Below are 25,780 nucleotides of genomic sequence, written 5' to 3'. Positions count from 1 at the left end.
CTAGCCTGCGGAGATGCGTTGGAAAATCTGGTGAAAATATAACTACGCCATCCAAGTAGCACAAGCATGTTTTCCACTTCAGGCCACGCAAAAGATTATCCATCTTCCGCTCAAACGTTGCGGGCGCGTTGCAAAGACCAAAAGGCATGACACCGAATTCGCAAAGGCCATCAGGTGTGATGAAGGCCGTCTTAGGCTGATCTTCAGGTGCCAGAGGAACTTGCCGATAGCCATTGCGTAGGTCAACAGAAGAGAAGTACTCTGCACCTTGGAGGCAGTCAAGGGCATCGTCAATTCTCGGTAAGGGATAAACTTCTTTTCGAGTTATTTTGTTAAGACGACGTTAGTCAACACAGAAGCGAATTGACCCGTCCTTCTTCTTAACAAGAACGACTGGAGATCCCTAAGGACTATTCGAAGGCTGGATGACGCCACGCTTCAGCATGTCAGCTACTTGGTCATCGATAACCTGGCGCTCGGCTGCGGACACGCGATAGGGTCTTTGACGCAATGGCGCATTGGTACCCGTATTGATGCGGTGAGACACAGTGGACGTGCGGCTGAGGGGATTATGCTGGCAGTCAAAGAAATAACGGAACTTCTCCAGCAGTCGTAGAAGCTGAGCAAGTTGCGAAATGGTTAACGTGTCGGTGATGGAGCTGCTGAGTACGTCAGACCTAGTAGTCTGCGGCGAAGAGGCACGAATTATTCCGGCGACTTCATGTTTGGCGGAAGGACCAGTCGTCATGTCAAAAATCGCAGAAGGGTCGAGACTGTAAACCAACCTGACGCACTCACTTCGAAGTAGTGTTACAGGACATGGAAGGAGGTTCGAGATGAGCAGTCTGCTGATGCCGTCAAGTTCTAAAAGGGCATAAGGTAGCGGCGAAGACTTGCGGTGAATGAAAAGAGTAGATGGCGTGAAAAGGGCACTCGACTCGGCGAGCGAGTTGCAAGATACCATGGTAAGGGCGAAAGATTGCGGTGGTATGATGACGTCTTCAGCAACAAATAGTTTGTCCCCAGTTTCAAGAGCATCATTTAACGGCGCGTCGCCAAACACTTCAAATTCTACCTCAGCGCGAGAGCAGTCGATGACGGGCTTGTTAGCGGAGAGAAAGTCCCAACCAAAAATGAGGTCATGGGAGCAGGATGCCAAAACTAGTAATTCAACGACATAGATGAGGCTATCAATCGCGATGCGAGTAGTACAGGCAGCGGCTGGCGTGACGTGCTCTGCGCTGGCTGTACGAAGTGATTTACTTGCTACTGGCATCATAACCCTTCTAGGCAAGTGGCAGAGTCTGGCACTGATCACTGAAACTGTGGCACCAGTGTCGACAAGGGCAAGTGCAGCGACGCCATCCACATATACGTCGAGAACATTCGTTGGGGAAGAGAGAGGCCTTGGTCTTTTCGCGGGCGACGCAGCTCCTGCCTCTGAAACTGCGGCAATCAGTTTTCCCGCTCCGACGATGAAGGACGATGACGCATCGGGGATGGCGAGCGGCGTCGAGGTGATGGCGAGTGACGGTTAACAGAAGGGCGGTGGTCAGCGTATGAAGACATGTAGTCAGGAGGCTGAGATCCTGTGAACGAAGGGCGCGGTGGCACATAAGGGGCAGGTTCGAAGCTCTGGTGGTAGCTCTGGTGGTAGACAGGGACGCGTCGACGGCAGTATCGCGCTATGTGGCCAGGTAGGCCACAGGCAAAGCATATGGGCCGATTGTCGACTGTACGTCATTGTCCACTACTATGGGGGGTCCTTGGCTGAGCGAACTGAGCAGAAGTAGGTCGTAGTGGCACGGCTGATGGCAGTGACGTAAAAGTCTGAAGAGGTGGTCGAGCGGCCACTTCAGCATAGCTTAGAGGTGCATTTACCTCGGCACAGGCAACGGGGGTCGGCAACGGTGAAGCGGCACGGGCAGATGGCAGAACCGCGCAAACTTGCTCCTGGATGGCCCGGCGAAGGTTTGCTAGAAGAGGTGACTGTGGTTGGCCGACTGTCGATAGCAGCGATAGCTGACGAGCGACTTCAGTACGAACAAACTCCTTGATCGGCGATAGCAGGGACTCATGGTCAGATGTGGTGGTTAGGCTTGAGAGTGTGTCATCCGCGACGTTAGGGCGTCGCGTGAGAAGACGCTGTCGTCGGAGCTCGTCGAAACTCTGACACAACTCGATGAGCTCAGAGACGGTGAGAGGGTTCTTCGGGAGCAGCGCTTGAAAGGCGTCGTCGGAATTGCCTTTCATGATGTGTCGTACCTTGTCACTTTCCGCCATCGTCGGGTCGACACGCCGGCAGAGGTCGAGGATGTCCTTGATGTAGCTAGTGAATGTCTTGCATGTTTGTAGGGACCGGCTTCGTAGACGCTGTTCTGCGCGAAGTTTGCGCACACCAGGGCGTCCAAAAACATCTGCGATGCAGGCTTTGAAGGTCGTCCAGGTGGGGATATCCGCCTCATGGTTTCTGTACCACAGCTTCGCAACATCCGTTAAATAAAACATCACGGTACCAAGCTTTGTGGGATCGTTCCATTTATTAGTAGCGCTGGCTCGTTCATAAGATTCCAGCCAATCCTCAACGTCTTTCTCGTTGGTGCCGCTGAAGATGTCGGGTTCTCGCAAGAGCTTGGCACCGGGACATGTCCTGCGTGGCGAAGCCGGTGGGGGTGTGAAGACAGCGTCGTCAGACATGACGGACGGCAGCTTTCGGCTATGCAGTTCCAAGACTGGGGAAGACCACAGCACTCTCGACCAAAACAAAATGTAAATGCAAGGTCAAAAGCGGTATCAGCGTCTGTACAAAAGCAGCAAGAGCTGGCCGGGTGTACGGGCAACGTCGCAGCAACAACCAGGCAGTCTTGCTCGTGTCTCGCGCCAGCGTGTCGATGTCGCTTGAGTAGTGGGCATTCCTCTTCACTACAATTCCATTACTTGAGCTCCCGCAAGGAGCTTCGCCATGTTACCAATAAAGCAGACAGAAACCCGATGTTTTTCATTTATTTCAAGAGCTACTTACTGCTGCTATTCCCTATATCCATGGCGCGGCCACAACACTAGAATAGTCACCAGCTCGTGTGAAGCAGATGCGTTTTTTATGTTAACGAAAGGCTAGCTAGGTTTCGAATGGCTTTCATTCCTGATTCTTCGAAAGAGGAAGCATGCTGGATCAGGCATCCAAACAAGTCTGTTGTTTGCAGTGAACGGGGGTCTAGACCTTAATCAGTCCTGTGGCAAGAAGTGCATCGGCTAAAATTGCTAGTATTTACACGAGTTGCTGAAGAACCACGCGCACACCGTCTCAATGGTTTCGAGACACCTTGTGATTCAATGCCGAGACTGCGGCAACAATCCCGACTTTCAGCATTGTGCTGTGGTCAAGCGTCATCGGGACCAGGCGACAAGTGAAACTGATGAGGCTTCAGAAACTACTAGGTTAGGCACCCTGTTTTTCAGCTCACCTTGAATTTCTTAATCGCGAAAAAGAAATAGATTTCCTTCGTAATACTTGCACACGTAATGTTAATGGCGTGCTATCATGTTGATTATCGATGAATATGTTTTCTTTTTTTTCGATACTGCACAATCATGTATTGCGTGATTCTGAAAAATAAAGTTAGCTGTGAATTACCGCTGTCGTCAATGTGCGGCTTTCTCCTAACCCCACTCTTTTGCGCTTTTTTATGCGAACTTTGAGATAAGTGAGTGAATAAACATAGCTTTCTAGCTTAACAACACCTTTTTGAATATACATTCACAGGTAAACAGACTACCATTATTAGTTCGAACGTAGGAGAGGGATTGTGGGGAGGGGCGTGCAGGAAAGCAAGCACCACAAAGAGATAGGGCGAAATACATGCATACTAACACACATACAGTCGTAAAGCAGCATTTCAAAGATGACAGCATACTACGTTTTCTCAAAACATCTTCTCTTGGTCTCTATAAAATACGGATATGTTCATATTCGCAGCAAGATTGTGAAGGAGGAAAAAATTCATGACATTACAAAGGGTAAAACTCGCTAAAGATAATATTTGCCTTGACGAATAAGGTAGGATACATCCTTACCTCTGGATCATATGAAGAGACGAAATACAAACAAGCTCTATACATTGCAGCTGCTTTCTGCCATGAAAGTTGGTTAGTGGGTGGTATGTTTTCGGTGTTTTCGACGATGGCTCGTATGCCGAGCCTATGGGTAGTGTAACCCTGTACGAAAGAGAAAGATGAAAAACTTGCTCAATACAATAGCGCCTATTGAAAATTTTCCTTCTCACGTAAATCATACGTCTTTTTTGATCACTGAGTGGGTGCTGTTAAACATATGGGCTGATTGCCTTACCCTATTCTCATTGTAGTCACATCGCATGAAAATGGAGAAGTATGATGATCCGCTACAGGCGAATAACTGATTTTATAGGAAGGCGGGATTAACTAACACATTTCACTAGGTTATGCTAGAAAAGTTGTAGTATATACACAGTGTAAAATGAGTGAACACATATAAGCAAACTAGCAACACATATGAAAGCACCAAACGGAGGCGAACACCAACTAGCGAAAACGCTCTAAGTATACACATACTGTAGCAACTCAGACGAGCACAAATGCACAACCTAGTGCATCACTGCCAGATGCACAATTTTTTTTTTGTAGGGACTACAGCAGGCATGCTTACGCAGAGGGCATCCAGCTGCTTGCTACACCAGAATCGCCTAAATGAGTTTGCGTTTCATCTGCCCGCAATGTTTCGCGGTAACGGTGCATAATTTAAAGTACCGTTTAGAGCTGTGGGCTCTACAGTACAAGCTGAGATTGTAAGACAACGGATTCGATTACAGAACACCCACTGCATACGCTGAAATCTGCCTGTCTTGCTATGTTGTTCGAGCTCTGTAGTTTGAGCGTTCACGCGCTGACAGATCACTAATAGTTTTACTGGAGCAGATAGTATACAGGCTGTACAATGTATTAAGGTAATGAAGTTCCTCTACCTGTTCACTTCGAGCCATGTAAATATGTCAATTATTTTTATTATGTGGAGTGTAACTTCCCAAAACCTCCGTATGTTTATAAGAGATGTGGAAGTAGAGGGCGTCGGAAGTTTCGGCCACCTGAAGGCGTCGATTTTAAATGACCAACTGAAGCCAACTACGGTCCTCTCAAGAAAAAGCAGGAGAATAATAATGTGCCCTGTGATGTTCTGACACGAGGAATTAAGGCACACATATATAATAAGTAGACGCCACAATCCTTTGCTCCACGTGCGTAATATTGGTACACCTTTAGAAAGGCCAATGCCTAGAACTCAAGTCCACCTCGCTTTCATAGCATACAAAAAAAAAACGTCACGTCACTTTTCTGCTGACATACACATAGCTTTCACGTCAATAGAAAAATTCAGTGCTCTGGAATATGCCACAGGTGTAGCCACATATATTACAACATTTTTTGTGTAAGCTGCCGTTCATATCGGTCTCTTATGACGACCAGCAAGTACCCGACAGTGTCCTTAGTAAGATGTTACGCACGTACACAGCGAGTTTACTATTCAAAAAATGTGTGACCTCTAGTGAAACCTCTAGTGAGGCATGCTTATGGGTCGCGTGAATGCGGTATTGTGCGGAGGGCTCAAGCGTTGACGCTAGTGAACAAATGCGCTCTCTGCTTCTCTGAACACTCGCTCTAGTGAGGCATGCGTACGAGTCGCACGAAGGCATTAATACGTGGAAGTTTCAAGCGTTGACGCTAGCGATACTGAATACATGCTCCTGAGCTCTGCCAAACCAGTTCCAACGAGAAGGAACTGTGTTTGTGAGCAACCAATAACTTGTCCTCGTTATCGTCATTGGATAAAAACTATCATTATCGTCCGTCTAGATGGCAGGAAGTAAAGTTGAAAAGTTACTGTGGTTTTGATAGCAAAGCCGTTTAGCGTATTGTCCGTTGTGAGCCCAATACCGAAAATCATTATTATTGCCAACAGGTATGCGCCGAAAAATTCGCTGAATTCTTCTACGTGTCTTGGTATACTGAAAAAAAATCGAGTATGCTTGAGCTTCGCGTTCAAAAGCAAATCACGATAGCATATTTCAGCCTCGTTAAAATAATTTTCTCAACTGCTTGTTACTTTTAGTTCTCGGTGCATGCCTCAAACATTCCGAGCAGAAGGGGATGTCTAGGCGCTTAACTTGGCTGTTTTGAAGTCGATAGCTTTTCTTGGGGACTTTCAACGAAAAAAAGTGGTCTGTCTCTACATTTATCTGTTTGTATGCCGTTAACGGTATTCTAAACGGCACCAAAGTGGCCAAAAGACACTCCAAGCGGCTAAGCCCATCCGCAGCACCCACCAACAATACTCAAGGTTCAGCGTTCATACTTGTGCGATTGTCAAATAAAAAAATTTGGCAGATGCCACGTACAGTGAGAATCGATGATATGCGAAGCACGAATAAAGAAAGTTGATATGCCACTTTCAAATAACCACAACGTTGAGAGGGGTAGGCAAATTATGCCGTACATACCTTCCGTGTAATGAATATCACGTTTGGATGTCTTGTTTACCTTCGTCATGTATTCCCCTCACGTGACGCCAAATTTAGTATATGAGGAGCTAGCAAAACGGCCGTGAGAACGCTATGAGCGTGGTATGTTGTCATGTTCCTACATGACACGCATCTCATGAGTATCATGTTTGCACCAATCATATACCTCCGTTATCCATTGACTTCACGTAACGACCGATTTGGAATATGTAGAACTAGCGAAAGGGCCTCCGGTGCATTTTGAAGGGTTCAATATACTCCAAAGTAACGATGACGTGCGCGTACGCTGGGCACAGCGACGCTACGTTAGTAAAACGCGAGCACTCTAAAGTCTGAAGCCGAGAGCGACCGGCGCGACCAGCGTCCGTTGTCGCGGCCTGATGGCAACCGGAGCAAAGTGTGACATGCTGCATTTGATGCTAGTGCGTTACCGAGACAGCACTGTGCCTGCCTCTTTTCGACACGAAGGGACGCCGGACGCACTGAAACTCGCATGCGTCAAAGCAACGCAGCGCGCGCCTACGGGTATATGGCAGGACCGGCGCCTGGCGTGGCAACGACGGCGTGACGCGACGAAGCGAACGCCGGCGTGCACGCGCGCCTGGTCGCGTCGAAGTGAATTGGCGTCTTCACTGTGGCATGTAGTCAAGCTCTCACCTGACACGTATCTCATCATTATCCTGTTTGCACCATTCACATACCTTCGTCATTCATTGGCGTCAAGAAATACCAAATTTGGCATGTCTGAAGCTAGCAAAACGGCCACCAGCATATCATGGGCACGGCATGTAGTCATGTTGTTACATGACACGCATCTCATCATTATTACGCTTGCACCAGTCAGATACCTTCGTCGTTCTTTCACGCACCAGAATACGTAATTTGGTATATGTGACGCTAGCGAAAATGCCGAGACTGCTTCATGAGCATGGCTTGTAGTCATGTTGTTACATGACGGGCATGTTATAATTTTCATGCTAGGGTCTGTCGCTTATGTTTGTCGTGCAATCATGTCATACCATACCAGTTTTGCAACGTGTCGTGTGAACGAAATCACCACAAGAGCAACAAGACCACGAAATTCAAGTCATGACATTCATGACATACGTATCAACATTTTCTTGTTATGACTAGTTGAATATGCTCGTCATATACTAATGCTATATGCCATAAGAAGTTTGGCATTGATGCCATTATTGAAACGGCCAGGGGAGCCAAAAGTCGTAGGTGGATAGAAGTTCGTTAAGAAATGCTTAGCATTTAAAAGCAATTACTGGACATATCTGAGGCACCATAACAACACGTAAATGTTATGAATCTGTATTTTTACTAGAAAAGGCATGCTCAAGTAATTTTAAGAACCGCAGCGTTTATGACGCAGTACTGACCAGGCAACGTTTTCACGAAAAGGCAAGTGTTTCCAAAGCTTTGCCAAGACCACATGGTGGTGGCACCTACCCGTCGTCTTGTGTTCTACCCCTTATCACCTCAGAGGCGGGCACGCGTGCGTGCGCTTCATTTTCCAAGATAACTGCCAGATAGCGCTCATGTCTCACGTGCGACATCACTTGATGCGCTCATTCGACTCCGTTGCATGCTCGAGGCACTTTAATGCAGCGCCTCCAGAATACCATTCACCAATTTTCTTGAGCAGAACACCTAATAAACGTTTTGTTCACACTCTCCAGGCGCAAAACTATCGTCTTTCGACAACATTTGCAGTATAGTATGCAGATACGGCAATTTTTTCATAGATAGTTATGTAGGGTTTAACATCCCCAAACCACAATATGATTATGCGAGACGCCGTAGTGGAGGGCTTCGGAAATTCTGACGAACTGTGATTCTTTCACGTGCACCCAATCTGAGCACACGAGCCTGCAGCTTTTTTGCCTCCATCGAAAACGAGCCTGCGATGCCGGGATTCGATTCCGTGACCTGCGGGTAAGCAGCCGAGTACCTTGGTCACTAGACGAACGCGACGGGGCACCTTGGCCCTATTTAACTATCATTTAATGCTTATTGATAGAATTATTAGGTGCCCTAGGTATTTCACCATTATTCCTTTTGTGAATAGGTGAATGGCCCACCACACGCACGTAGGGCAACACTACGACCAATGCAGCCTTCACTTTGTTGATTGTTGTGCTGCCTATGAAGATTCAATATGCCTGAGCGCTTTCTAACACGTGGGCCGTCAAGAAGTTGCACCCGCTGCTAAAATTACAAGTTTGACGCGTGGGGCAATTCTGGGTTTCTGCCATGTTAATACACAGGGTGTTCCGAAAAATGTGTTAATTATTATTTTAAAATTACCGAGAGGAGGTGTCTGCGTACTACTTGCCGCGTTGTCTTCCTGTGGCAGGAGGCTTCTTCAGATGAGTACAAACAATATTTATGGCAGTAGTTCTAAAATGAACACAATTACTTTTTACCAGTAATAATAGCCGGTCTAGTCAAATATACGAACTCAAGCCCTTTCTACGAATAGTCTATAGACACCTTAAAATTTTGGAAAAAAGTGTCCACGGTGCAAAAGCGCAGTGTGCAAGTTAACAGAACATAAACAAAAAGTTGGCAGATCACACGCTCAGTGGGAATCGATGATATGCGAAGCACAAATGAGGAAGGTTGATATGCCACTTTAAATTCAGCACAACGTTATGAGGTGGAGGTAAGTGAAGCCGCACACGACTTCCATGTCATTATTATCATGTTTGATTGTCGTCATATACTTTCGTAGTCTATTCACGTCTTGTAATACCAACTTTGGTATATGTTGAACTAGTAAAACGGCCACCAGCATGCTATGAGCGTAGATTGTAGTCATGTTTTAAATGACAGGAATATCATAAATATCGTGTTTAGACCTGTCATATACCTTCGTAATCCTTTGACGTTATGTAACACCCAATTTGATATGTGTGGAGCTAGCTAAACGGCCGCGAGTCCATCGTGAAGGGCTCAATATACTCCGACGTAATGTTTACGAGCGCGCGCGCTGAGCGCAGTGACGCTATGCTAGCGAAACGAGAGCACTCCATAGTCTGACGCCAGGTGCAACCGGCGCGACTAGCCAACACCTTTTTGTACCATCATCAGTAGGCACGACCTGGTGGCAACCGGCGCGAAATGCGACACATGACATTACGCAGACAGCACTGCGTCTGATTCTCTTCGTGACGGAGGGACGCCGGGCGCACGCAAACGCGCATGTGTCGAAGGAACGCAGCGCGCAGGGCACCTGGCATGGTATCGTGGGCATGACGCGACGAAACAAACGCCGTAGCGCATGCGCGCATGGTCACGTCGAAGTGTATTGGCGCCTTGAGTGTGGCATGTACCTATTTTCTTACATGACATATAGAAAGCTAGCGAAACGGCCGCGAGCGCATCATGAGCGTAGCATGTAGTAATGTTGTTTCATGACACGCATCTCATGACTACCATGTTTGCACCAGTCACACAACTTCGTCATCAATTCACTTCCCGTTATAACCAAAGTTGGTATAAGTGAAGCTAGCAAAACGGCCGCGAGCGCATCATGAGCGTGGCATATAGTCCTGTGATTACATGACAAGCATCTGATTATTATCATGCTTGCACCAGTCACATACCTTCGTCATCCGTTCACGTCCCGTAATAGTGTATGCGGTATGTGTCAAGCTAGCGAAACGACCACGAGCTCATCTTGAGCGTGGCATGTAGTCAAGTGATTACATGAGACGCATCTCATTATCATGTTTACATGAGCCGTATACCTTCATCATCCATTCACATGACGTAATACCGAATTTGGTATACGTGAAACCCCCACCAGCGCACGATAAGCGTATGGCGTAGTCATCATTAGCATGACAGTGCATGACATGCGTGTCATGATTTCCACGTTAGGGCCTGCCGCTCATGTTCGACATGCAGTCATGTCATATCATACTAGTTTTGCAGCATGTCATGGGAATGAAACCACCTTAATAGCAGCAAGACCATGAAATGTAATATTTATGACATTCATGACATACATATCATGATTTTCATGTTATAGCAAGTCACTTATGCTCGCCATACAGTCATGTTATGCCATACCAAGTTTGGCATCGATACCGTTATTGAAACGGACAGGACAGCTAAATGTTGTTGGCGGCTTGATTGATAGATAGATAGATAAATAGATAGATAGATAAATCGATAGATAGATAGACAGACAGATACGTAACATGTAGCCGAAGTTTACTTAAGATGCTTTGTATTGAAAACGTGGCTTTCACTATGCCTACGAGTTAATAAAACACAAGAACACAAAAGTGAAACGTGTCTTCCCAGAGGCCGCTGACAGTCTGTAACTCTTTAGTTTCACCACAAGACGATGAAATCAATGGGACAGCAACAAAGCATTATGCCACATGTACAGCGGCAAGCAGCTCGAAACCTCAAACAAAAAGCACGAATGTGTATACAGAAGACGAGAGCTCACTAACAACTGTTACAGCTCAACACGTGAAGCGCGCTGCTCGAATACAAAAAAGAAAGACCCACGAAGCGAACGCACAACTGTACCCAAAATGAGCGGGAGCTGTGATAACTAGTGTCTGAGCAGTGTGCTTCTTTCGTAAACGTGGCCGGGGCAGTGAGTGAGGTGAACTTCGTGCTCTCTTTAACAAATGTAATTTCAAAGCGAACTTACGGTGGAAGCACGAGACGATTTCTGCTTCCGCTGCTTTACTTTTCCGCCGAATAACCAGATCACCACAAAGCGTGAAGTACTTTGACGACAGCTGCAGATTGACACATTTTATTCTTTTCTTACCACCTTTACTTCATGTACCCTTCTTTTGACTCATCATACTCCTGATACTATTACTGTCTTAATAAGATCATGTGTGGTTGCCTTCAGGACCTCCCTCCGTTATTTCTTCGGAAAGTATTCAGTAATGCGGAGCAGTGGGATGCTTCGTTCATCATCGTTATTATCATCGTCAGCCTGACTATGTCCTCTGGAGGACAAAGGCCTCTCCCATGTTTCGCCAGTCAACTCAATTCTGTGATTGCTGCTACCTATATATACCCGCAAACTTCTTAATCTCATCTACCAACCAAACCTTCTGTCTCTCCTTGACCCGCTTGCCTTCTCTAGGAATCCAGTTTGTTACCCTTAATGACCAGCGGTTATCCTGTCTGCGTGCTACATGCCCGGACCATGTCCAGTTACATTTCTTGATTTCAACTATGATATTCTTAAGCCTGGTTTGTTCCCTAATCCACTCTGCTCTCTTCTCGCCTATTAAGGTTACACCTACCATTTTGCTTTCTATTGCTCGCTGCGTCGTCCTCAATTTAAGCTGAACCATCTTTGTAAGTCTCCAGGTTTTTGCTTTGTACCTAGGTACCAGCAACATGCAGCTGTTATACACCTTCCTCTTGAGGGATAGTGGCAATCTACCTGTCAAGATTTGCGAATGTTTGCCAAATGTGCTCTACCCATTCCTATTTTTCTAGTTACTTCAGTCTGATGTTTCGGCTCCGCGGTTATTACCTGTCCTAAGTAGACATAGTCTTTCACAACTTCATGTGCACTATTACCTATCTCGAAGCGCTGTTCTCTTCCGAGGTTGTGGTACATTACTTTCGTTTTCTACAGATTAATTTTAAGACCTACTTTCTGCTCTCTTTGTCTAACTCCATAATTATGAGTTGCAACACGTCCCCTGAGTTACTCAGCAATACGATATCATCGGCGAAGTGCAGGTTACTAAGGTACGCTTTATTAACTCTTATGCCTAACTGTTCCCACTCTAGGCTTCTGAAAACCTCCTGTAAGCACATGGCAAATAGCACTGGGGAGATTGTATCCCCCTCCCTTACACTCTTTTTGATTTGTATTCTGTTCCTTTCTTTATTAAGCACTATGGTAGCAGTTGATACCCTGTAGATTTCTTCCAGGATGTTTGTATATGCTTCGTCGACGCCCTCATCCCACAGTGTCTGCATGACTGCTGATATTTCTACTGAATCAAACGCCCTCTCGTAATATTCAAAGGCTATATATAGTGGTTGACTGTATTCTCATAATTTCTCTATTGCCCGATTGATAGCATGAATGTGGTAGATTGTTGGGTAGCCTGTTCGAAATCGTGCTTGTTTCTTTGGTTGATTGAATGCTGATGTTGTCTCTATTCTGTTAGAAATTACCTTTGGAAATAGCCTGTATACTACGGGGAGCAAGCTGATCGACCTGTAATGCTTCAAGTCGTTGTCATCTCCTTTCTTTTGTAATGGGATGATGTTAGCGTCATTCCAATTTTCTGGTACTCTTCCCCTCAGGAGACACCTCGTAAACAGGGCCGCTAGTTTTTCTAACACGATCTATCCTCCATCTTTCAGCAGATCTGATGTTACCTGATCCTCGCCAGCAGCTTTGCCTCTTTGCGTGCTCTCCAGATTTTTCTGACTTATATCATTACTGGTGGGGTGTTATCTGGGTTACTGTTACTTCTTATATTAAGGTCGTAGTTGTGCTGGCTACTGTACAGATCTCTGTAAAACTTGTCCGCAGATTTCACTATCCTATCCATACTTGTAGTTATCTTGTCTTCCTTTTCCCTTAGTGCATACATCTGGTTTTTGCTTGTCCTAATTTTTCTCTTCACTGCTTTGGCGCTTCCTCTGTTCTTCATAGCGCATTCAATTCTCTTCATGTTATACTTTCTTACATCGGATATTTTATGCTTATTAAGCAACTTCGAACGCTCTACCAACTCTATTTTGTCTGTTGTACTTGAGGCTTTCATGCATTGACGCTTCCTATTGAGATTCTTTGTTTCCTGGGACAGCTTTACAGTGTTATGTCCAACTACAGTACCTCCAACTTCTACGGCACACTCCGTAATGATAGCGCTCAGATTATTATCAATTGCGACAACGCTGAGGCTGTTTCCCTCGATAAGAGCAGAGTACCTATTCTGAAGAGAGAATCTGAATACCTGTACTTTCCCTCTCAGTGGTAGCGCATTGATTGGCTTCTTGCGTATCAGTGTCTGTCGTTACTTTTTTCAAGTCTAGGCAAAATCGGGGCCGAAACATTCTATGGTCACTGCATCATACAATGCCTATCACTTCCACATCCTGCACGATGCCCGGGTGTGCACTCTGTATGAAGTCTATTTCGTTCTTATTTTCACCATTAGGGCTCCTCCATGTCCACTTACTGTTCCCACGCTTTCGTAGAAGGTATTCAAAATCCGTACGTGATTGCGTTCTGCGAATTCTGCTAGTAGCTCCCCTCTGGCATGTCTAGTACCGATGCCTTAATCTCGTACTGCCTGGTCTTCAGCCTGTTTCTTGCCTACTTTTGCATTCAAGTCTCCCATGAGTATGGTATACTGTGTTTTTACCTTACTCATTGCAGATTCCACGTTTTCATAGAAGCTTTCAACTGACTCGTTATCATGGCTGGACGTAGGCGCATAAGCCTGTACCACCTTCATCTTGTACTTCCTATTGAGCCTAATTACAATACCTACCACCCTTTCATTATTGCTATAGCTTTCATTATTCCTCTATGTTGCCAGCTATATATCTGTGGATAACGAACCTCACTCCCAGTTCTCTTTTGTCAGCCAAGCCCCGATAGCAAAAGACGTGCCCGTTCTGTAGCACTGTCCAGGCCTCATCTCTCATCCTAACCTCACATAACCCTATTTTATCCCATTTAATGCCCTCCAGCTCCTCCTGTTTCGTTACGTAGCTGTAAATTAGACGTACAGCAGGCCGTCCTGGGTATGACAAAAAGGTTTTGGAGGACTACTCATTGTGCCAACGTGCCCCCATTGCTGTTCCAATGGCCCTAAAAAACTTTAACTACCTACCTAAAAAGACCACAATCACGAGATAAGCTCGTGCGCATAAGCGACCGTGTCTCTAAGAGGCGTCCGCGTATCACAACGCGCTGGGCCACGGCCTTTAGAGCGCGCCGGTCACAATATCTCGCTGTTGATGACGAAAACGCAGAGATGTTGCTGAGCTCCGAGGACCACCAACGGTATATGGTGTGTATAAATATCTCGCCGTTAGGAAACTGACAACACCCGCCTCGTGGCCTGGTGGTTTCGAGAGACGCATTGTGGAGTGAGAGGTCAAAGGCTTGACGCCCGGTGACGTAACGTTTACGCCCTCGTTTTTTGTGCTTTATAGTTCCTATATTTATGCATTTTATTTTACAATGTCATATCTCTGATGGAAATACGTCATCAGCATGGCGTATCCTGGCATAAAACACTCTCGTGTAAAAAGAAACTACTAATGTAATTTACTGGTAACGCGTCACCATTCATGCTTGAATAAATTCAATTTGAGAAATATTCTTGATGCAAAATAAACACCCAAATATAGTTCCTAGTCGTAAAGTGTGCAGTTATGGACAGCTTTGATCCAATTGAACTAGTAGATATGTTCATATGTATTTGCATCTTGTTCGAACAATGTTCGAGGCCAAGTTGAACGAACAAATAGTCTTGCTTACGGCCAGTCTGCTATAGGCCCATACACAGGGTCTGTATTGTAGAGGGGGGGGGGGTGTTGCTGAAGGTGTTGAGTATTTCAGGCAAGTACACTTTTTCTTACTTAATTTTAGTACAAAAAGATAGTATTCTGCTTCAGAAGTTCCTGGGAAAAGAGGAGGAGGTGTAGGCTTGTACATCATAGTTCTGCTGCGTGGAATATTAACGGAACAGCGTTGAAGCGCTCGTTTCGCACAAATTTCGGTGTTGGCGTTGGTGTCAGCGTCGTTGGTTGTGCGTGAAAAATTGAGAACGATGCAAATAGTATAAATGAATGATAAAAAACTCGGCGAAGAGTGGGGACTGAAGCAGGGTTGTTGGATTAGAATGAGCATTGAACCGCGTCATTTGCATGGCAAACAGATGTTCTACCACACGGCTACACCTTCGCTTGTGAAAGCAGTGACAAGAACTTCTTCTGCTTGGAAATGCAGCAAACGTAGCTTTCATGCTTCACAAACACACGCGTCCTGCATATATCCTTCACAATTCAACATGAAATACTGCAGTATTATTGTGTGGTCAAGCATTTATTGCGATTGGATGTCAGAATATGTGATTATCATATTTGGCTCCGTGGTTGAAAGTTGGTACCCCCCTGCAAACGGCAAACACGCTACTGCGCCAATTATTTTAAAACCACGTTGCGGGTGCATAGAAAATTCGAAAAGGTTTCATCGCTAATTGTTTGAAGTACGCACTACGAATAAGATGTCGCTATCACGTTCAGCTACTAAAAAAGAAGCTCTAGGGTCCCCTTATTTTTTTCTGAAGCATCGCTACAGTTAATTAATGTTCCTTTAACTAAAACGCATCGTCCATTATTTGGTTCATTTTGGGGAAGGTCGGCTGTTCTTTAAACAAGTATCGCAAGAGAGCCAATGTTCCCGCCAAATATTCCTTCACCGCACGCGACACACCTATGCCGAAACGCATCGTAATGTTGAAGACAATTACCAAACCACACACCAAAATATTGTAGCATTGTGATCACACTTGACCCTTTTAGAAGAAGTCGAGTAAACGGCATATTCTAAGCTTTATTTTTCTTTTTTTAAAACAATAGGGCAATTGGGACAAAGTGAAATAATTCCTCCACAAAAAGTGTCATTTGTTATTTGCACTTACGTCACTGAAAACGTTCCAACCTCCTCTGTATTTGTTGCAGACGTACTTGTAGAAATGATCGCATGGATCAATGTTGAAGTCTAATTCTGACCGTAGCCACTGCGCCACGGCGCGGCAAGAGGGCGCGTCGCAGTCGTTTTTCGACGTGTGATGGTGCGGAAGAGCGTGTCGATGTTCCGGCGATGTGGGCAGCGATGGAGGCTCTGGCGATGCCCTGGTTACCCTGGTCGTCGAAGCTGGGGGAACGCGGAGGGACGTGAAAGTGCTCACCTGAGACGAAGACCGAGAGAAAAAAAGTGGTGAACTTACAAAATGGTGGATCTACATTAAAATTAATTGGAACACAGAGGGAACCACTAAACTTATGGAATCGCGCAGAGATTTAATTAGCGGGCGGCCGCATAAATGAACAGACATTGCTTTGCACTACGCCGACAAAACCCAAAGTAGCCACCTCTGGAGTCATTACTGCGACATAGGCCCTACTTTGTTTGTGGGAGGTAATTTCTTGAATGACGGTTATGAAGCACTAACAGCGGACGTAATTTATTTATCAATCAGTGATACGCCAGAAACAACCGCTGGCATGTACTGACGTGAACAATGACTCGTTAACGCCAAAATGTATGAAAATAAATGCGCCTGGCACTACTTACGCTCGAAAACACGTTAATTTACTCGACGGCAACCTAATCAAAATTGAAGTTAAACAGTAATACGTATTCTTTTGTGGTCCTGTCATGGCAACATGAGCATTGTTTGCAGATTATCCAGCAGCGCCAGCAGAGCGTCTCTAGTATCATTTGGTGAGAATTGTCGCTGTTTCGTTGTTAGCAAGTTTTGCAACTTTGGTATGGTTTAATTTTGCATCACATTGTGATAACTTGGGGCCGACTTCTGTGAGGAGCGATCAAAATGAGTGGCTCCCTTTTCAAAGTTTTTGTGTATACCTATTCATTTGAATTATCGGGAGTTTTTCCTGATAGAAATATACTGGGGTTGTGCCGCTATCAGGACTTTGGTTCAAATTACCGAGCTTTTGCTTGCTGCTAAGCATATTCAACAAAGTAATGTAAGCGGGCATAAGGCATAACTCAACGAAATTAAACACATATGTGTGCCTGTTCCGTTTTGCCGAATTGAGATAATGATCATCCATCACGACATAGCCGTAAGTCTATGGGTTTCATCCCAGATGCTGTTTGTAAAAAAAACAATATAGGGAGAGCTCAAAAGAGAACGATGAAGTAGCTGTAGTCACAATTGCAGAATATCATTAAGTTTACAGCAGACGTAGAGTTGGAGCCCACACTGAAGATACTGGGGCTAGGTTTTCGACAAAATAAAAAAACACCTTGCATTGCTAAAAACGTACCTCCCACCACATGAGACGCTTTTCTCCCAATGTCGCGATTTCTCAATACTTTACCGCACACAGACAAAAAAAGTTTTCTAGATACGGCACACAATAAATGCTAGCTGGCGAGTAGGCTAAATATTTCCAATAGAATAAATTCTAGGGAAACAATTAGAATGATTTGCAGGTCATTGAAACCTGTGTACACATGGCGCTGGCACGTTAGTGCCACCTTATGGCGAATGCAAAGTGGCGTTCTTTCACTTATTATTTTCTGCTCCTTTCGTGTTTTGTAACTTACCAGATCTTCTTGTTTTTCTCTATTACCTTCGTGTTTTTATATACGGCCTTCTCTATCCTGCTCGCATCGTAACCTTCGCATCACTGCTTTTGAGCTTTACCTATGTTTTCATACCTGGCTGGATTATACTGTATTTGGTTGAAGAAAAGAGGTGTAAATATAGGGGCTTGTTTTTTTTTGCTAAGCACAATGGCAATTTGATCTAACAGACAGTCATGAGAAAGGTTTCAAATAATGCCTGTATCTGCTATGTGGTGCCCACAGGTGGTGCTATATGTTCTCAACTGGCACGGCGCGCTGAGATTTTTTGAGGTGCGTTGTGGTGAAAAGCTCGCACATCTATCAATAGAGCGAGAATAGCTTCCATCAAGTTATTACTGGGCTGGACATTATCAGAATACAAAATCGCCACAATATAACATCTTATATATAGTTCTTAGTATTAGTATATTTGTATAGAGGTATATTTCAAAAGTGCCGTTGTATCTATATCATGAAATATTTTAGGGTGTGTCGAATATATTCAAATGTGGCGTAGGACATGGGGCACTACGTAGCTTTTTTTTTGTCAGAATTGAGCTGACCTGTTTCTAAAGGGACAGAATATTTTTGGACAACGCAAAGCTAGGGCATGCAACCGGTTTCAAAGGGGCGATAGAGGTTCTCAGACACACAGAGTGACAATATGGCAAGTCCCCCGACCCCATAACGACCGAATCATGAAGGCCAGTGCTCTGTTGACGAAGTCGTTGTATTTCTAGAAAAGTGCCACGCAGTCCACACAAAAAGCCTTGTTTGCTCGAGCGGTAAGTAATTACGTGATTATAGTTAGGTTGAAACACAGACACAAGCAGAAGCAAAAGAGAAAGAAAAGATGGCGCTGACAGCGCTGACTCAGCACCATCTTTGCTTTTTCTGTTGTTCCTTCGTTGTATCTGTGTTTCTGGTGTTGCGCTGTAAACCAAGTTCATGATAAATCGAAACCAACTGGCCCAACTTTCTGTCCTTTATATTATCCACGCTTCATTTTCAGGCCGAGGCGCAATTTATGTTCAAGTAAAATTGCAACCTGTTCAGAGGCGGACCTCCCCAGTGGTTATCAAGCCGACAGTATTATTAGGAAGATAGTTTGAAATTGTAAAAATTATACCGGGTGTTCAAAATTAAGCTTTATGATTTTTTTAAAATTAGGCGCTCGAAGGCACGTGAGAACCACTTGTGCAAATAAGTTAAGCGGCCAGGGGGACAGAAAGTTAGATGATAATTATCGCTGTCAGCAGCCCAATTAACTAAAATTTAATAATTAACTTTTTACTGGCTGCGGTAAGTTGGCATGTTTATATTGAAAAAATGTAGGCAGTGGTGTTTGTACACAGTTTCAGTTGGAAGATTTTTTCTAGCACGCCTGTGTTCCGAGATATCCGGCTCCAAAGTTTAATTGTCTTTCGCACGATTACGCATGCAAGAGGGTGAGGGTCCGCGCAAAGCTCCTCCCTAAAGTGACGCATCTGTTGCGTGTGGTGTTTAGTGTGTGAAGAGGGTGGAAGCGTAGGCATAGGTGATAGCAATTACCCTTGCCCTCTTCGGCCGTCGAAATCAAAAATCGAAGAACGCTTGCAACCAGTGTCGTAACACGCAACTGCAGAGCCTCTAACGATAGTGGCAGATACCATGCCGAGATAATGGTGTGAGCGGAGAATCTGGATGCCAGTGCGCGTGCGTAATAATCACTAGAGAAGCATGCGTGGTCGTTGCCTGGGCTACGCGAATAGCGTGACTGCTGATGTCCGAGTACTGTAACTTTTATTGAAACAAGAGCAACAACTCCACCAATAATAACTGAAACAGTTTTATCCTTGCTAACGCATATTTCCTGCTGCTACATAAGCATATTTCGGTCATGCACAAATCTCATCGAAACTCTTCACCTCTCAAGACGTCAATGCCCCAAAAAGTGTTCAAAATGCCTGCCTTCGGCAGCAACGCAAAGCATGAACCGCTGTCGCGTCGACTCGATGACTCGGCGCAGTACTTCTGCAGGAATACTCGCACAGGCAGATGTTATCCTGTCCTTCATGTCATTAACATCGCTGGGCTCTGTTACGTAAACTCGATCTTTAACGTAGCCCCAAAGGAAAAAGTCGAGCGGAGAAAGGTCAGGTGATCTTGGTGGCCAAAACATCGCTCCTGCGCGCCCAATCCACTGTTGTGGAAAACGTCTGTCCAACCAGTTCTTCGCCCTGGTAGAAAAATGTGGTGGTGCTCCATCGTGCTGAAACCATACTTGGCGCAGGTCATTCAGGGAAAGACTGCAGACAAGATCATCAATGACAACACCTAATATTTCTTCTGTGTACATCTTTCCGTTCAAGTTGTCCTCAAAAAAGTGAGGTCCGATGATCCTGTCCCCGAGTATGCCGCACCACACATTCACACTCCAGCGAACTTGATGCTTGTGCTGCCTCAGCCAGTGTGGGTTTTCTTGTGCCCAATAATGGGCGTTGTGAAGATTAACACTTCCATTTCGGCAAAACCGAGCTTCATCAGTCCAAATTATTCTGTGCAAAAAGTCATTTTCTTGATCAGTTTTGATGAGGCCCCAATTGCAGAAGTCAACTCGCCTTTCAAAGTCCGCCTCATTTAGGTCCTGATGAAGGTAAACGTGATATGGATGGAACTTGTGCTTTCTTAAAACATTTGTGACTGTTCCGATGCTGCGACCGCACTGATCGGCAATCTGTCGGATGCTGAGCTCTGGCATCGAGGTTACGCACGCGACAACGTCGATTTCAAAGTCTTCATCGACGATTGCCTTCCTGGTCCGTCTCGGAAGGTGGACAGAGCCTGTTGTGCAGAAGCGTCGAAACAGGTTTGTGAAAGTGGGCCTTGTTGGAAGGGGACGGTGTGGGTGGCGAGACGCGTAAAGCTCCATTGCTAACGAAGCGTTGCCATTCATTTCAGCCATTGCAAGCACCACGTCTACTTTTACTTTGGTAGAATACCTCACGCCAGAAGCAGCCATATTAGCTCGAAAGGACTCCACGTGGATTTCCTTGGTAGACCTTCAATGCAGAGACGCTGTGCTCTAACCGGAGGCACCCTAGTGCAGGACGGTCCTGCTAACGCGTTCACAAGAAGATGTCTCAGTGTGATCTAAAGTCACGAAAAAACGTCGCGAAAAATGGTCTCCTGTTATCGCGTTCATCAGGATCATGCGTAAGGCTCATGGCGCACCGCGCTGTCACATTTTGATTTCGCCGGCCGAAGAGGGCAAGGGTAATTGCTATCACCTATGCCTACGCTTCCACCCTCTTCACACACTAAACACCACACGCAACAGATGCGTCACTTTAGGGAGGAGCTTTGCGCGGACCCTCACCCTCTTGCATGCGTAATCGTGCGAAAGACAATTAAACTTTGGAGCCGGATATCTCGGAACACAGGCGTGCTAGAAAAAATCTTCCAACTGAAACTGTGTACAAACACCACTGCCTACATTTTTTCAATATAAACATGCCAACTTACCGCAGCCAGTAAAAAGTTAATTATTAAATTTTAGTTAATTGGGCTGCTGACAGCGATAATTATCATCTAACTTTCTGTCCCCCTGGCCGCTTAACTTATTTGCACAAGTGGTTCTCACGTGCCTTCGAGCGCCTAATTTTAAAAAAATCATAAAGCTTAATTTTGAACACCCGGTATGTCGTAACAGTAAGGATAAAAAAATTCGAGTACTCCGAAGCTTCGACTTGAAAGGCTACAGAATTGTCTAGTCACAGTATTATTCTCCAAGGGAAGGTGGTGCGGCCTGCCCGTCTAGTAGGAACTGCGTACACAAAAGCAGTTGGAACTGCGTACACAAACGCAGTTGGAACTGCGTACACAAACGCAGTTGCCACTCTTTGTTCCGGCCGGAAAAAGAGCATGATGATGGCTGCGCTGAATCCTGAGGTCATTTTCAAAGTTACTCTCAATGCCACATAAATCACAAGTGTTGTTAGACCAGATAAAACACTGACTCATCGACGCGTTTGTAAAGCGTCCTTGTCTCAGAGCAGGAAGGCTTGGGTTCTGTTTTGATCCCGGCATAAAGTTACCCTCTTTTCCTTTCAAATAAATACATTCGCTGATTTCTGAAGCTATCCACGGAAGGACGACGTTTCTGTGGATAGCTCCACAGAATTGTGTTTACATATGCACTCATCTGGATATGTCACTCCCAGAAAATGCTACTGACAACGTATTTTTTTACTTGACTCCATCCCACTCTCTCATTCAAGCAATACTTCCATCCGTTTAAGTCACCCGCGTACTCACCGTTGTGTTAGATTTGTCCGACGGCCCCTTGAAGAGCACAATTTTGAAGAGCACCAGACTGCTCATTAGTGCTACGACAACAACGGCTAATAGCCCCAGAGGCAGAGTGTGCCAGCGGCGTTTGTGTTCCTTCCCGGCGTCATCGACAGGAGGACGTCCCTGGTATATGAGCTGTTCTTGTGACTCCTGCGTCGCAGACGTGAGGGGAAAATAGAGCGGGTTGCAGCACTACGGATAATATTGGTAAGGTATTAGGGTAATTAGAAGGCCGCTAACTTTTCAAAGACTACATTGGCAAGAGCTCCACGTACCTGCGGAATGGTTTTATAAAATGCATAGTGGTTGATGCAGACAAAAGTATTTACTGAGCGAATATATGCGCCTGCTGTTTATCACCTGCGTTCTAGAAGGAAGGGATGAGTGATTATCATGAAAACGCAGTCATGCAAGTATTATAAAAAGGGACCGCAACATTTTTATCAACCTGCATTCTCTTCCCAAGCCAGCTGTTATTACCACACAACCAGGAGGCTCTATTAGCGTGCAGCAGAACCACGACCATAATAAATTTGCGTCTAAGAATGCACACAAAAGCCCAGTGAAACCTGGAAGCTTCAAGGGACAAAAAATAATCGAACGACAAGTACACCTGTGTCCAATGTTTGCACAGGCGCTTGTGTTCCTAACTTAAAGGAGACAAAGCCAGATATGAGTCATTTGTGGCTTCAGCGACAACCCGCTTACCAAGATTTAGCTGTGACTCTTCCTTTGGTCATGTTTTTAAGCAAAAAAAAAACAATTTTTTTCTAATACTTTTACAAGTCTTGAGGAGGTGACTTTTGCAAAAGGACCTTGTATATATCTCTGTGGCAATGTCGCACTACGCCGCTTTGACTCAGCGATCTCCGTCTAAAGCACACACGCGGCACACTTCGCGTTGTTCCATATTTATTGGTTTTGATGTATTTTCTCACCAATATTAAGGAGACATGCTTGAGAATAAAAATAGTATTGAACGTGTAAGTTACGTTAGCCCTGCCAAGGCGTACATATTTTTTATTAAGTGCTTGGGACACCGCACTATGATGAGTGTGAACCATATTCAGCGACCGATCAGTGATTCTCTCCTCGTAGTCACGCTGCTCTCTATTGTTACACACTCTTCGATGTAAGCGAAATGGCCACAGCGACGCCACACTACCGAAGATACCAGGAGAACCAAAGGTACGAGTTATCAGTGCCAAGAGGTGACACATCATCCAAAGTTATTTATGTAAGGACGCTTGTCCAGCTGTATCTGTTCAAAAACATGGGGGAATATTTGTGTTGGGTACGCGTTGCAGGTTAATTGGTGCTATGATTCCTATTCACTAATTGAAGAATAAGTATGTCTTAAGATCGAGATTTGTGTCTTCTAATTGTTTTATGCATAATATTTATCATATATCCTATGGAGCGACGATTTTGTGTATATGCCGCATTATTTATGCACTAGATAAAAGCATACCTCAAAAGAAAGTGAACGTTAGTCATACATGTGCCAGCACTGATATTCGAGTGAAAAGTGCAGCTTAGTAGTTGGTTCTAAATTATAGTTGACGTAACTAACTAACCCCCTCAAATGTTAAACCGAGCAAGAAGATATGCATGAGGCAGAATAGTAGCAAGCTCGCTGAACGGCCACATTACTTTCTTTTTGTCCAACTGATTTCCCTTCCGGCTTTCTAAAAAATGGCAACTAGTGCTTCACGCACTCGATATAGGCGAACAAAAGAGAGAGACTGTGGTTATATCAGAAGAAAAGAAAAGAAAGGTGCCGACCCGTAACTGTCTCTCCTTACGAGGACACCTCAACAGGTCAGCAGAGGAATGGGATATGGGTAATAAAAGATATAGAGAGAAGGAATAAAAAGAATAGAAGGAAAATAGATGGATAAGAAGCCGCCAGCCAACGAGAGGAAAAAAGAAGGAGATAGGAAAGTGGAGATCCGGTCGAAGCAGTCCAAGGGCGGGGTGCCACAATGCGAGAGCTGCACGGCATCAGGAGACCGCGGAGGGCGAACCAGTCGGCGGGAGCTACGCTGAAGTCGGAGATCGCGAGGGCACAACCGTCCAGCTTGAAATCCTCCGAGCGAATCCAAACAGCACGAACATCGTAGTTGCTCCAATGGTTTCCGATAAAGAGTCGCTCATCGTGGTTATGTAGCTCGGACACGTATATTCAGCGAGAAAGTGAAAAAAAAACCCAGACACATTACCATGTTTCGGTAAATTGCACGTCGTCGTTCCAGGAATGAAGGGGGCGGTCGTATTCGCAAAGAGAGACTCTGTAGGATGCAAATAAAGCAGTGTGTTGAGCTACCGAGAAAGAATCAGCCCTGACGTGTTCTCCACCTAGCACGAGCGATGTCCTCTTCACCTCTTCTCATGGCTCTTACCCAATGCAGGGGATTGACCGAGTGTTAGGTAATTTTTTAAAGTGTTTCTTCGCAATACTTTTTGTATAGACTAGGAATAGGTCATTCAAACCTAATCAGGCAATATTTTTAGAAGAAAGTTTAAAAAGATGAAAAATAAGCTCAAAAAGTTTTATTCTCATTTATATAATACTCTATGACGTAGTAAACATTCCTGTGACTGTCGCCCAGAGTAGAGGTGCCAGAGAAAGAACAAGTGATTCGGATATTTCCAGACCCAAGTTTTGAAGAAGTGGCGATATAAATCTTCTCCTCAATAGCGTGTACCGGCGACAGGATTGAAATTAATGACTAATTGTTTCGTCCTCCTTACAGAAGAGACACGGAGGAGACAGCACCTAACTTATTATATGAAGGTAAAAGTTGAGGGATAACCCGGCAGCGAAGTTTGGTCATAGCCATTTCCATTATTCTGGACCGTGATAACTAACTGATCCAGAAAAAGGTTAGGAGCTTATATTCTGAAGAAGCTGTCAAGACTGGGTCTGATAAGCATTTTTTTATGTTAGCGTGCAGAATCGTGCAATTATATTGTATACTTTCCGTGGGAAATCCGGAATGATTACCACCAAACGCAGCGCCTTTGCTAAAGCAGCAGTGCTTTCGTTTAAAAGCATACCCCTGTGCCCTGATACCCAAATTAGGTGGAATATTGAAGGTGGGCGGGAACGGGTATTCTGAAAATATTTAGTAGATGTTTCCCCAGATGCAGAGAGAGAAGTACACACAGATAATAAGTCAATGATAACTGCTACTACTGTAACTAAACTGGATAGCTTTTGGAGAGCTAATATAATGGCCAGAAGTTCAGCTAAAAAAACGTGGATAAAATCATGCAGTCGTAAAAAAGACCACTAAATAGCAGAGCAGATTACACCTATGCCAGCTTTTGATTCGGTTTGTTAGGCATTCGTTGCAATAACCACATTAGTTGTGTAGAGAGAGAGAGAAGATTATGTGCCGCAGTGGGTCACGCCTTTAGCGAGAGGAGCCGAGCACGAGCTGTTGCCCCGAGCGCTGTGATTCCTGGGTAGGTTGCTGCCATCCGCTTTCTGCATCAACAGACCTGCTGTTCAAGTACTACTTACGCCAAT

At 45.1% G+C, this 25,780-nt stretch overlaps 1 protein-coding gene across 1 annotated transcript; it reads right to left on the bottom strand.

Annotated features, from left to right (window-relative positions):
* Positions 1–3,225: 3,225 nt before the first annotated feature.
* On the bottom strand, positions 3,226–24,595 carry LOC142802960 (uncharacterized). Its single transcript, XM_075888044.1, has 5 exons — positions 24,468–24,595; positions 22,210–22,395; positions 16,235–16,504; positions 4,075–4,215; positions 3,226–3,231 (listed from the first exon to the last, which is right to left on the bottom strand). The coding sequence occupies exons 1-5, from the start codon at positions 24,468–24,470 to the stop codon at positions 3,226–3,228; spliced, it is 606 nt and encodes a 201-aa protein (XP_075744159.1). The 5' UTR covers positions 24,471–24,595.
* Positions 24,596–25,780: the final 1,185 nt, after the last annotated feature.

Source organism: Rhipicephalus microplus, chromosome 3 (genome assembly GCF_043290135.1).
Source record: "Rhipicephalus microplus isolate Deutch F79 chromosome 3, USDA_Rmic, whole genome shotgun sequence".
NCBI classification, from domain to species: domain Eukaryota; kingdom Metazoa; phylum Arthropoda; class Arachnida; order Ixodida; family Ixodidae; genus Rhipicephalus; species Rhipicephalus microplus.
This window is presented reverse-complemented; position numbering and strand designations above follow the sequence as displayed.